We start from the raw sequence: 12,625 nt of genomic DNA on the forward strand, positions 1-12,625 counted from the left end.
GCAGCCACCGGAGCGGTGGCGGCCATGGCGGTTTCGGAACCTGGGAGTCGGAGCTGGTCCTTCTGTCCGGAGGTGCCATCCGCCACCTTCTTCACGGCGCTGCTCTCGCTACTGGTGTCTGGGCCCCGCCTGTTCCTGCTGCAGCCGCCCCTGCCGCCCTCCGGCCTCTCACTGAGATCTGATTGCCTGCGCAACTGGCAAGGTGAGCAGGGCGGGGAAGGGACCCCCGTACCAGTCCTTTTCCTCCGACCTCGCCAGGGCCTGGGCTTCGGCTTCCCAGCACCTGCGCCATCAGTCCTTACCTCCAGCTACTCCGTCCGCATCATCATTCTCCCCACCCGGAGGAACAGCCGCATATTCCACGTCTTTGTCTCTCCAAGCCTCATCTTAGTCATCAACTGTAATCCTTCCCTTCCCAAATTTGTTCCCTTCCCTGTCGCCTCCAGACTAATGACAGCCCCCACATACATACGCAAGCAAGCAAACCGTTTTCATTCACCCATGCGCTCTCTGTGAGGAAAAGGATTTTTTCTCTCCTTTGTCGTACACACACTTCCGTCTGCTTTAGGGCCTAACTCTCACTGAAAAATTTTTTTTCTCTCGCCTTAATCAAGACGTTTGAGCTTTATCTATAGCTACCCCTGTAAGGTTCCTGGTCTCTTGAGGTCTAGGATTTCTTTCGCTTCTTCGTTTGTATCTTAATTCTGACTCAGATTCCCAGCTCTGAGTCAGGAGGAGAGAGGGGCATCTTGTGCCTTTGGGAGAGGTGTGTTTTTTTTCCCGAGGAGAGAGGAATTTTGCAGACCATTAAGTATAAACATCAGCTCATAAAATTTCATTTTTTTCTGGGGAGTAAAATGGGAAATTTGTATAACTTGCTGTTTTGCAAAGCACAATTACATGCATTAAATTCATTCAGTCCTCTCGAAGATCCCATGACGTATGTAGGCTTTATTATTGCCCATTATTTAGATGCTGCTGAGGCTTAATGCAGAGAATTACAGAGCCATTAAGTCATATAATTGAGACAGAACCCAGATTTTTTTTTTTTTTTATTGTGTTACATTTTGGAACTAGAGTCTTAGGGGTATATAACCCCCAAATCATATAGAGTTGCTTCTAGAAACTTCACATTTATACTTGGAATTTCAGTTTGGGGAGAGTTCAACAAATAATGAAGTACTCTTCAGATAATGAAGCCTGACAGAAATGGCCTGAGGTTCATAGCCTGGCTCCCTGCTCAACTCTAAAACTATCCCCTACTCCCACTCTGACACAGAGCTTGTCATAGCCAGAAGCAAAATGTCGGCAGAAACTGAGCTCCCTTTTTTTCTTAACAGCTTCTCTGAGTGTGGGGTTCATGGGCAAGTGAACATTAGATGCATAAGAGACTACGAAGGCGTCAAGTGTAATCATGGTACTTTATATTTAGGAAACTGAAGCCCCAAGAGCCTGTGACTTGACTAAGCTCAGCTAACTCGTATGTGATGGAGCCAAGATTCCACTCCAAGTCTTTAGGCTCCCAAGTCCGATATTACTGTCACTTCACCAGTCCTCTCTTTCAGCTTAATGTTTTGGCCTGCAAGGACATAGAAGTACGTAAGAGATATCTAACTGCTTTTTAGAAGAACAAAAGTGAGATTCTTTGCTGTCTTATTGCACATAAAACATCACTCTCCCTGTAAGATTGGATAAGCACTTTCAAAGAAGACTTCTGGTTCAATATTTATATTATTAGTGATAGTTTTTTAAAATCTTTTATATCTAGATTATAGTGATAATCTTTATAGGTGCAAAATAATTCATGGTCCCTTTTTTCTTCCTCTGAACAGCCACTATGGAAGGAGAGGTCAGGATTACAACCGAGGAGACTGGCACACAGAGTGTTAAGGGACACCCACTCAATCCACCCTGAAGCTGTTACAATTAATTAACCCTCAAACTGCCTGGTGAGATAGGTCAGTATTAAAACCTAAAAAAGGGGCATAAAGCAAATTACAAATTCAAAGACCATCCCATGCTAAAAAGTGTTTTTCCCCCACGTGGAAGTCAGTCACTGATAAGACTTACTCCAGGTCCGGGAAAGAGCAGGGATTTAGACATTCATGCCTCTACTTTGAGTCTTGGGTCCTTCATTGTGGTCTCCCACTGCTTATCTTGGCTCCTGGCTGATTTTCACTGGCTTTCAGTGCTCTATCATGGGGGCTATTCCCCCTTTTCTAGGTGGGTTGTAACCTTTCCCTCCTTGGAGCAATCCACTGTCAGGCCTCTAACCCAGCTTCCTCTGCAGTTTACAGGCTGGTGACCTACATCTTTGTCTATGAGAATCCAGTCTCCCTGCTCTGTGGTGCTATCATCATCTGGCGCTTTGCTGGCAATTTTGAGAGAACCGTGGGCACCGTCCGCCACTGTTTCTTCACCGTGATCTTCGCCCTCTTCTCCGCTATCATCTTCCTGTCGTTTGAGGCCGTGTCATCGCTGTCGAAGCTGGGGGAGGTGGAAGATGCCAGAGGTTTCACCCCAGTGGCTTTTGCCATGCTGGGCGTCAACGCTGTCCGCTCTCGGATGAGGAGGGCCCTTGTGTTTGGCATGGTTGTACCCTCATTGCTGGTGCCATGGCTCCTGCTGTGTGCCTCCTGGCTTATTCCCCAGACCTCTTTTCTCAGTAATGTCTGTGGCCTTGGAATTGGGCTAGCATGTATCCTTCCTAGGAGGGAATTGTAGAACGATGACATCCCAAAACGCAAACCAAGTTGGGAGGGTCTGAGGAGTAACATAGGTAGAGCCTTGGGCTCAGATGTAGGTAACCTGGGTTCTAGCTTCAGCTTTGAAAACCATGTGGCCTTGGGCAGGTCACCTCCCTTCTCTAGGCCAGAATTTCCTCATCTGGAAAATATCAACATAGCTATCTCCTTGTGCGGCTTAGCACTGCCAGTTAGTAAAATATTCTGATTTGATTTTTTTTCTTATAAACTAAGGTGTAAATATACATTTAACTGGTTATGATAAGAGTTTTCATTGAAAGAATCTGAAATACCCACGAGCTGGAGATGTTCCATAAAAGGAATAGGAAACAGGTTTTTTTATTTTTGTTTGGTTTAGTCTTTTTCTCAGAAAAAAAAAGTTGATAGGCTTTTACCATATGGGGGGTAAAAAACTTAGGATAAGCCTTAAATCCCTGTATAAATATTCTGGCAATTAGAGAAAAGAAATTTAAAATACAAACGGTTACTTTTTTAAGTATCAGAATTGGTAGTGTTGGGGATTAGGTACATTCCTAAAATCTTTTTCAATTTATGATTCTATAAGCTATTAGGATAGGTAGTGTATAAATTCACATTGATAACATAGCTCTTATTTATTTTTTAATTTTAATTTAATTTCATTGATTTTAAATGTTTTTTTCTAATAAAATTTAAAGCTATATACTTCCCTGTAAGCACTACTATAGCTCTATCCCACAAATTTTGATATGTTAGCATTACTCAGTTAAAAGTATTTTCTAATTTTCTTTGGGATTTCTTCTTTGATCCAGGAATTATTTATAAGTGAATTGCTTAATTTCTAGATATTTAGTGATTTTTCAGATTTCTTTTTATTATTGATCTCTAATTTCATTATATGAGGTAAGAGAACATTTTTTTTGTAAGATTGCAGCCCTTTTAAATTGTCGCTGGCTCAGCATTTGGCACATATTGGTCATTGTTCTATGTGTATGTATAAAGAATGCTTTCTGCGATTGGTGAGTATGGTATTCAGTATGTGTTTGTTAGGTCAAGATGTTGATGTTGTTCAAGCTTTCTGTATCCCAGTACTTGTTCTATCAATTACTGAGAGGGTTATTGAAATCTCCAACTAAGATTGTGGATTTGTCTATTTTTTTCTTTCAATTCTTGCCACTTCTTGCTTTAAGTATTTTGAAACTCTATTATTGGACACATACACATTTAGGATTATTATGTCATCTTAATGAATTCACCCTTTATCGTTATGAAATTGGTCCTTTTAATCTCTGATAATATTCTTTTCCTTGAAGTCTTAATTATCTGATATAAATATAGTTATTCCAGCTTTCTACTTAAAATTAAGATTTGTATGGTATATATTTTTCAATCCTTATATTTTTAACATGTTTTGTCTTTATATTTAAAGCATGTTTCTTGTAGATAGCATATAGTTGGTGCTCTAATCTGACAATCTCTGTCTCTTAAAAGGCATATTTAGCTCATTTACATTTAGTGTAATTATTGATTTGGTTGGAGTTAAGTCTGCCAGCTTGCTGTTTGTTTTCTCAGTTGTTCTTTGTTTTTTTCCTCCTGCCTTCAATTACATTTTTTTTTAGTATTTTTTCTTTTCTGTTTGCTTATTAATTATACTACTTTGTTTTATTTTTCAGTAGTTGCTCTGGAGTTTACAATATGCATTTTTAGTTTATCACAGACTACTTTCATATAGTATACCACTTTGTATATAATATAATAATGTTATAGCATTATATTTCTGTTTTTCTGCTTCCCATCCTTTGTGTTATTGTTATCATACATTTTACTTCTACTATGTTATAAACCTCACAATACATTGCTATTATTTTTGTTTTAAACAGTCAATTATATTTTTTTAAATTAAAAGAGCAACATTTACTCACATATTTACTTACATTTACCATTTCTAGTTCTTGTCATTCTTTTGGGTAGATCCAAATTTCCATCTGGTATCATTTCCTTTAGTCTGAAGAACTTCATTTAACATTTCTTGTATAGTGGATATGCTGGTGACCAATTCTCTCAGCTTTTGGTTATCTGAAAATGCCTTTATTTTACTAAATATAGAATTGTAGCTTTATCTAATCTTTCACTTTTAACGATGTCATTGCATTACTTCTGGTTTGTCCTGTTTCTGATGAGAAATTAGTAATCATTTTATTGTTTCCCTGTATAATTCATTGTTTTTTCTTTGTTAATTTTTAGCTATTATCATGTGTTTTTCTTTGTGTTTACCTTCTTGAGTCATTGCCAATTACACATATGTTAGCCTTTTTTTTTTTTTTTTTTGCTTTACATTTCGGTTTGGTTAGTTTCTATCACACTGCCTTCGAGTTCAATCATGTTTTCTTCTGCAGTATCTACTCTGCTGTTAAACCCATCCAGTTAGTTTTTTTTGTCTTCTTGCATATTTCAGCTCAAGAGTTTCCATTGAGATTATTCATCATTATGTTTATGTTTTCATTTAAACACATACTCACACATTTGTAAAGGTGTGAGTATGATACCATCATCTTGTCAATATTATTTCAGTTCTGGATCTGTTTCTTTTGACTGATTTTTTTTTTCCTGATTATGGATCCCATTGTTTTGCTTCTTTACTTGTCTTATAATTTTTTATTTTATACTATACATTGTAAATGCTATGTTAGGGCTGAATTTTGTTCTTTTCCTTTAAAGAGTGTTGATTTTTTTTTCTGATAGGCAATTTACTTGTTAAGGTTTTGCCTTTTGGAAGGTCTATTCTGAATGTCTTGGGTGTTCAGTGGGTTGTCTTTACCCATTCTGGTTAGAACTTGATCATGTCCCTGTCCTGAACTCCAGGAGTTGTTAAGCTTTTAGTTGTTGTTTCCTCAGTAGCTGTTCTTTACCTGGTTCGAGGAGTCTCAGCTTAAGTATGTACATATTAGTATTCAGCAAAAGACTCGGGGAACCCCTGCACACATTTCTGTAAGTCCTTCCGTGAGCAGCTCCCTCCTTTCAATTACTCTGACCTTTAAATTCCAGGCACTTTTTCCTCTCTGAACGCTGTCTCTCCAGCTCAGCTAAAAATGCTCTACGATGCTTGGATTCTCCTTACTATACTATAGTTTGGAAAATGCCTCTAGATGGAAAGCCAGCTTGATCTTGAGGCTTACTTCATTTGTTTCCCTTTTCTTAGGTATCACAGTCTGGCAGTGTTTGTTGTCCAAAGTCCAAAAACAATTGTGTAAAATATTGCATTTTGCTTTGTGGTAGGAGGACTAATCTACTGTTATTACTTCCTCAGAGTCAGAAGTGGAACAGATTCTTTAGTTCATTCTGAAGTCATCAGCCATGACAACTTCTGACTTTCTTACAGCATTGGTTATCATCTGGAATCTTCCTCCCTGAAAGAATTTAGAAATATTCATGGACATTTTTGGTTATCACAATGACTAGGTGTTACTGCCATTTAGTGGCTGGTGACCAGGGATGGTAAATGTCCTGTAATGAATGAAATGGCCTAACTCAGCAAAGAATTGTGTTGAAAATACTAGTAGCATTCGAGTTCAGATCACTGTCTCAAGGGACAACTTTCTCTTGGTACTTCTGTAGGGAAGCCGCCTCTCCACCACCATCCTCCGTCTAGCTGTTGCTACTCACAATTTAGGGTTCAGCCTTCCCCAATCTCTCTACACTAGGTTAAGGTTCCCAGCAGCATCTTCCATAGATCAGCTTTTGCTTATCACCACTCGTTCTACCCCAGTTACTTACTTCCTATCTGACAGTTATCACTTATTCCTTAGTTCCTGGTACCTGTTAGATATTCAGTTTAACTGTTTGTTGAAAGGATAAATGGATTGATGAAGGCTGAATCTTTGTAGCTGCCTACAGCGGTGGGCTGACAGATCAGATGACCAGAGTGCCATCACATCACTGGGGGAAGTGCTGTCAAAGAGGCCCACATGAAGCTCACTTGGTCATATTGGGGCAAGATTCCTTCTATTTGGGACAAAAGTACAAGATGATGTCAGTTCTCTCTATAGGATATTAGGACAGCCTCATGCCTCATCCCACTGCAAGGATGGAGGTGTGTGCTGGCTTATAACTCTGATCGCAGGGATTAGAGGGGCTTAAGATGTAGGATAGCGTTGACATAGGAGAAGGTGAAGCATTAGCTCCTATCTGCCCTCAATTGCTGGGTTAGGTTCCATCTGAGGTACAGGGCATAGAAATTCAACTCTTGCTTACTCCTAAGCTTGAAACTCCAATTAGAATTTATGGTGGAAAAAGCACTGATGCCCCTGTAGAATAAATTTGGGAACCGGTATTCTTCTATGGGAGGTGTTCAGCCCTATCCCTTTAGCTGCCTCCAATTTTACTTAACATACCAACCTCAGATGGCGTCACATACTGCTATTCCCTCGACCTATCAGAGCGAGTAGCATTGAAGCTCGACCAGAAGTTCCCCTTCAGCCTGATGAGGAAGATTTCAATGTTCAAGTATGTCTCAGGCTCTTCAGCTGAAAGGAGAGCAGCCCACAGCCGGAAGTAAGTTACAGAACCTTTAAGTCTTATTCTTAAAGCAATTCCAGGGCCTGTAGAGGGTGTGACTGGTTCAGTGTCATGGGGACAAAGGAATTCAGTGTGGGCAGCCCTGGGCCCAGAAAATCTATGCACTGATGTCTTCTGAGCACTCTAGATTCTGCCCAGCTGCATCTGAAGTAGGGAATGAGCAGGAATGGAAAAAGGAAGGCATTTGAAGCACTATGGGTAATCCTGAGTGACTTGTGGCAGACTGTGGGAGAGAGTGGCCCTATCTAGCGTTATTAGCAACCTTCAGCACTGAGAAGAACTCACTGCAGGTTGAACTGGGCTCTGGCATGGCATATTGGCAAGCGTAAATAGTCACACAGCTTACGTTGTAGCTTAGGAGGTGGCACAGCCCGAGACCTGCGAGGTGGGGTTTTCTTGGCCACTTAATAAGAGAAGGTGAAGTTTACTGTCTTCTAGTCCAGGCTCATTAACTCTCAGTGGAAAGTGCTAGGCAAGCCGTCAGAGCTGATGTAGCCTTATTCCTTCCTTTTAGAGAGGAAGCCCAGAGAGGACCGTAGTTTTCTCCAGGTAACACTGAGACCCAGTCTAGAGCTAGGGTCTCCTGCTTCCAGGTCCTCTTCACTCCCTCTCCATTGTCCCACACCACAGACCTCTATGTCTTTCCCTAGTTTCTGCCCATGCCAAGACTTCACAATGTAGGTTTTCTTTCCTTGAACAGTCCCTTCAGAAGGAAAGACTCACTGTGAAATCAAGATGTCAGTGGCCTTTTTCTGCCTTCATCCAGCTGTAGAGTAAATTTTGCACTCTGTGCTGGGCTGGATGCAGGGTTTGAGTTGAGTTGGAAGCTGCTCTTATTTCAGGAGGTGATGCTCCCAGCCTTTACCAGCTCAGGGCCCTTTGACCATGTTTTAAAGCCATGTATGGGGAGGGGAGGGGAGAAAACTGCAAAAACCAGAAATGCACTTTGTTTTAGGCAAGTAATTTCTGGGGTCTAAATATGTGAGAGGCTGTTTAAATATAGAATGAAGCAAATCGTGGCTTTTTGGCTTTTAAATATCCCCATGGAATCTAGAGGGGACTTAAGGTATCCTTGAGTGCAATCTCCCACCGTGTGAAAGAGTCCCCTCTAAAACAGTTGGTAGTGGTCGTGGTCACCCATCCTTAACTCACACCATGTGGTGGCTGGGAGCTCACTCTCCAAGGCAGCCCCTGATGAGAATGTTCTTCCATGCTCAACTGAAGTTGCCTCTCTGTAGGTGTGACTCGTTGGTACCAGGTGTGATCCTGCTTCACTATGACATGCAGATCTGGGTGGGGAACATGATGACCCTTTCACTTCCTTTCGTGTTCCTCACCTGGTGTGGTGTTTGGGCTTCATTACCCTGTAGGCACCCAGAACACAACTTGGTGTTTCAGATGGCCTGACAGTGGGATACAGGCAGCATGCAGCGTGTGTTTGTTTAGGCAGTTGACATGGCGGGCTGGACAGCTTTGCCTCCCTGGGGGCTCTTGTCCATCTTCTGGTAGGCCAAACCCTCTACATTTTAAAATATCCCAGAAGTGCTATTAAGTGTCCCATGTCTGTACTTATTTGTACATTTGATTTGTAAGGTCAGGTCTTAATTGAAATATGTACAAGTTCAGTCTTCATCTAACAGACATCAGTGGTGTTGGCATTTGTTCTCTATATTTGGAACTTAGCACAGAAGTTCAGAGGATAAAACCCTTAGAATGTGTCTCTATTCGTGGTCCTAGCCACATATGTCTGTGGTGGGGTCTAACCTCAGCACAGATAGCTCCCCACATCTGTCATGTTGGCTTCTGCCAGCCAGGACTTTGAGCTGTGAGTATCCATTCCTGAGATCTCAGGTAGAAAATCTCCAGCAGACAAAGCCTGGGCCCAAGTCCTGAGTTACCCTGTTAGAGCCCCTCGCACCTTCCTCCCACAGAGGTGGATCATTCTCTTTGGGTAGAATTGCTGGCCACACACACACTGACTGCTGTGATCTGGTCCCCATCTCCATCTGGTTTGCAAGCCGCTATGAGTAGGTTACACTAGGTGGTCTCAGCCACCAGCCCAATATCCCTTCCTACTGCTGGCTTGCTGCAGAACTGTGAGTGGGCCCTTTCCTTTCTGAGCATCTGTTTTCTGTTTGGTTGAGATTAACCTTTCTCCCTGCTTGGTACTTAGATCTTGGCACTTAGATCTAGTTACAGCCAAAGTCCAAAGCATGTTGTAATATAAAAGAGTACGACAACCCCACGCTTTTCTCATGTGGAACGACAGCTGGGGTTGCTGTGTGCCTTCCCACTTCTAGCTGAATGACCATTTTCTCTCTTGTTCCATTCCAGGCTGAACCCTGTGCCCGGCTCCTATCCTACACAGAGCGGCCACCCTCACGTGCCCCCGAGCCACCCTGTTGCCCAGATGCAGCATGCCAGTGGCCAGAAACTAGCCTCCTGGCCAGCCTGTGCTCCTGGGCATATGCCCAGCCTGCCTCCCTACAAGCCTGCCTCTGGCCTGTGTTATGTACAGAACCATTTTGGCACAGCCCCTAACTCTTTCGGTGTCTATCCGGCTTCTGCAGGGGCCTCCCTGGGGGTTCAGCCCCCTGCCCCCCTCAACTGCCCTGGCACTGTGTATTCTGGGGCCCTGGCCACTCCACCAACTACAGGCTCCAAGGAGGGCACAAGGGTCCTGATCCCCTGATGGGGAAGTTATCTCACAGAAAGTTATCTTGGCCTCTGAAGAAGGTCCTCTCCGAGCTAAGGTTTTCTTGACAAAAAAATTATTTATTGAACACCTCTATGTGCCAGGCTCTGTGTTGAGTACTTTGATATATGTCCCTATTTCCTGTCCTGCCTCCCAAAGAACACCTGGGAGAAGAGGGCATTGTCAGTGGCTGCCAATGGCTACCTGCAGCTCTGCATTTCCTTCCTGTGACCGTGTGTAGTGCTCTTGGTTATACAGTGTCTGTGTGTCTGTGTCAGCCCTTCGGGAGCTCCCAGCTAGTGTGCTTGGTGGTCCCCAGGCCTCTGTTGTTTCTCCCCCACAGTGACCACCACACCCCCACCCCAGACTTGTGGTGAGAAGGGCCGGTGTGAACCGCAACAGCATGCTGGTGGATCCATAGTGTCGATTACCTTTGTATAAAGAAAAATCTTCTGACATGCCTTTGGTCTGTGGTCTGTGGTCTGTGCTCTGGCTGGGGAATATGGAGAGCAGGATTTGGCAGTGGTGATGCAGGGTGTGATGGCAAAGAGGAGAAATATATCAGGGGTCAAGTCAGGCCAGTGGCCTCCACCCAGCAGGGATCTGACATGGGGAATGAGTTGCAAAGGTGCTGGGTGAACTGAAAGGGACAACAAGGTTTGGCAACCCTGAGATTGGTGACAGCAAGAAGCTACTAGTGCTCTTAGGGTGGAGGGGGTATTACCAGAGCTCCAGGTAGGACTACCACGAGGACTGCCTGGCGAGACCATGTACCAAGTAGTGACGGGCACTGGCAATGATGACATCTAAAGCAAGATTGGGGGAGCAGAACCCTAGCTTCTCTGCCTGTCACCTAACATCAGGGTCTCCCATGGGACAGATGAACCAGGAACCTGTTGGCAAATGAGCCCAGGAAATGTAGTTTGGGTTGGAGAGTAGCCCCTCTGATGCAGGCCAGGAAAAGACAGGAATGTGAGCCAAAAGGTGCCTGACCAGCCTAAGGAGAGCTCATTGCTTCTAATAAGCCATCAGCTGGAGTGCCTTGTGGTGGGCTCACATGGAGAAAGGCCAAGTTGCAGATATTTCAATGGATATAACACATGACCTTCATTTATTCTAGGCACTGGATAGCGTGCTCTAGGCTGGCTCTTTGATAGGTCCTGAGTATTAGAAGTGGATAAGATACTTACAAATCCACCCACCCACATTAGAGCAGGCATCGTTAGGCACCTGAGTGGCCAACACTAGGTGACAGGGGTGGAGGATGTAGCTGGATAGTGAAGTAGGATCACCAGTCAAGGAGTTGGGTGCCGAGAATATAGCTGGGACTTGTCTGCAGTCACAGAGCAAGGCTGTCAGGGCCTGGCTTATGGCCTCTGTCTCCAACTGCACCTGGTACCTTTCCTATAGTGTCAGTGAGTATGGGCTGTCGTGTGTCCCTTAGACGTTTTTCCTCCAGTCTCAGGCCTGTACCTGAAGGAGATAAGAGGGCCACTTGTTCCTAGTGTGGCAGAGTGACATCCCTTGTGTCTGTCCCTCCTGCATGGACTATGCTGTGGAGCTGCAGAGGCCCTGGGCCTTGGAGATGGTCTGGCTGGGGGACCATTTCACAGGTCCCTGAGTAGCAGAGCTGTGAGGGTCCTCCGAGGCCTTTCAGTCCAACAGTCTCACCTACCTCTGGTTTTACTTACACGGTGTTCCAGGAAGGCAAGATGGCGCTCGGCAGAGCAAACAGTAGCTGCTCCTGACTCAGGCCCCTGCCACAACTGCTGCTCTGAGACTGGATCTTTGTTTCCCTGGACTTCCCTTGGTCTGGCCACAGCTAACAGCAGGCAGCCTGGAGCCAGGTAAGAGGGGGGCCATTTCTCCCCTCAGTATTAGAGGATCTATAGGGGATCCTTAACCTCTCCCCTGTTTGCTTGTTGAATCATCCACCAGTGTGTCTTATGTCTGAAAACACTGAGTGTGTGCCAAGCCTCAGGCTGGGGCTAGAGACTGAGATGAAGGTCCAAATCTATCCAGACCTGTGTGGGCAGAGAACCACAAACACGAGGCTGTCATTCAATAAATATTTGTTGAACGAATGAATGAACAGATAATTCCTGCCTTTGGGGAACTCATTCTGGGGGCAGGGGTAAAGGGAAGAATGAACAAAGAATTGTAATTCAGAAAGAATTGTAATTTCAGTCATTCAGAGGTTCCCCCCAGACCAACCTGGGGACTTGGAGAGCAGGGGATCAGTCAGATACAAGCACGCACCCTTCCATGGAGAAAGAGCGGGGCTTTGGAGGAAGAGGAGGACGGCACCAACTATGTTCTCTGGCTGTTAGGAGAATGAAGAACACAGCGCATTCGGCATAAGGGAAAGCCATTATTCCCTGCACTCTCCAGACCCCTCTCCTGTTCCCAGGCAGGGCAGGTCCCACTGCACTCAGAGAAGCTTCCAGATTTTGTCTAGTTTCCCTGCTTCGTCAGCCGGAGGCAGCAGAGAAGCAGAATCGCACTGTTGGCAGCCTCTACAGACCTTCCCTGGGGCAGGTTGTGCTCCCCAGCGCTGGCTCCCTGGGGGAAAAGGCTGGCTCCTGTCCAAGGAATTCACTGAGGGCGTCCAATTTGCAGATAACTACAGCAC

The 12,625-nt window shown here is 44.4% G+C and overlaps 1 protein-coding gene across 7 annotated transcripts in view; it reads left to right on the forward strand.

Moving 5' to 3' along the window:
• RHBDD2 (rhomboid domain containing 2) overlaps window positions 1-12,077 on the forward strand; it is a 13,658-nt gene extending 1,581 nt beyond the window's left edge. For 3 of the 7 annotated variants that reach the window (XM_011371539.2, XM_023537512.1, XM_023537511.1), the window contains exons 3-5: window positions 2,291-2,698; window positions 7,124-7,274; window positions 9,633-12,077. In XM_011371539.2, the coding sequence (XP_011369841.1) occupies window positions 2,291-2,698; window positions 7,124-7,274; window positions 9,633-9,990 (917 nt within the window). In that variant the 3' untranslated portion in view covers window positions 9,991-12,077. Of the gene's footprint in view, window positions 1-6; window positions 203-239; window positions 1,596-1,832; window positions 1,959-2,290; window positions 2,699-7,123; window positions 7,275-9,632 lie in introns of those variants that run through there. The other 4 variants (XM_023537514.1, XM_023537515.1, XM_023537513.1 and 1 more) reach the window with 4 other exon arrangements.
• The last annotated feature ends 548 nt before the right edge of the window (window positions 12,078-12,625 follow it).

Source organism: Pteropus vampyrus, unplaced genomic scaffold (assembly GCF_000151845.1).
Source record: "Pteropus vampyrus isolate Shadow unplaced genomic scaffold, Pvam_2.0 Scaffold193, whole genome shotgun sequence".
Lineage (NCBI taxonomy): Eukaryota > Metazoa > Chordata > Mammalia > Chiroptera > Pteropodidae > Pteropus > Pteropus vampyrus.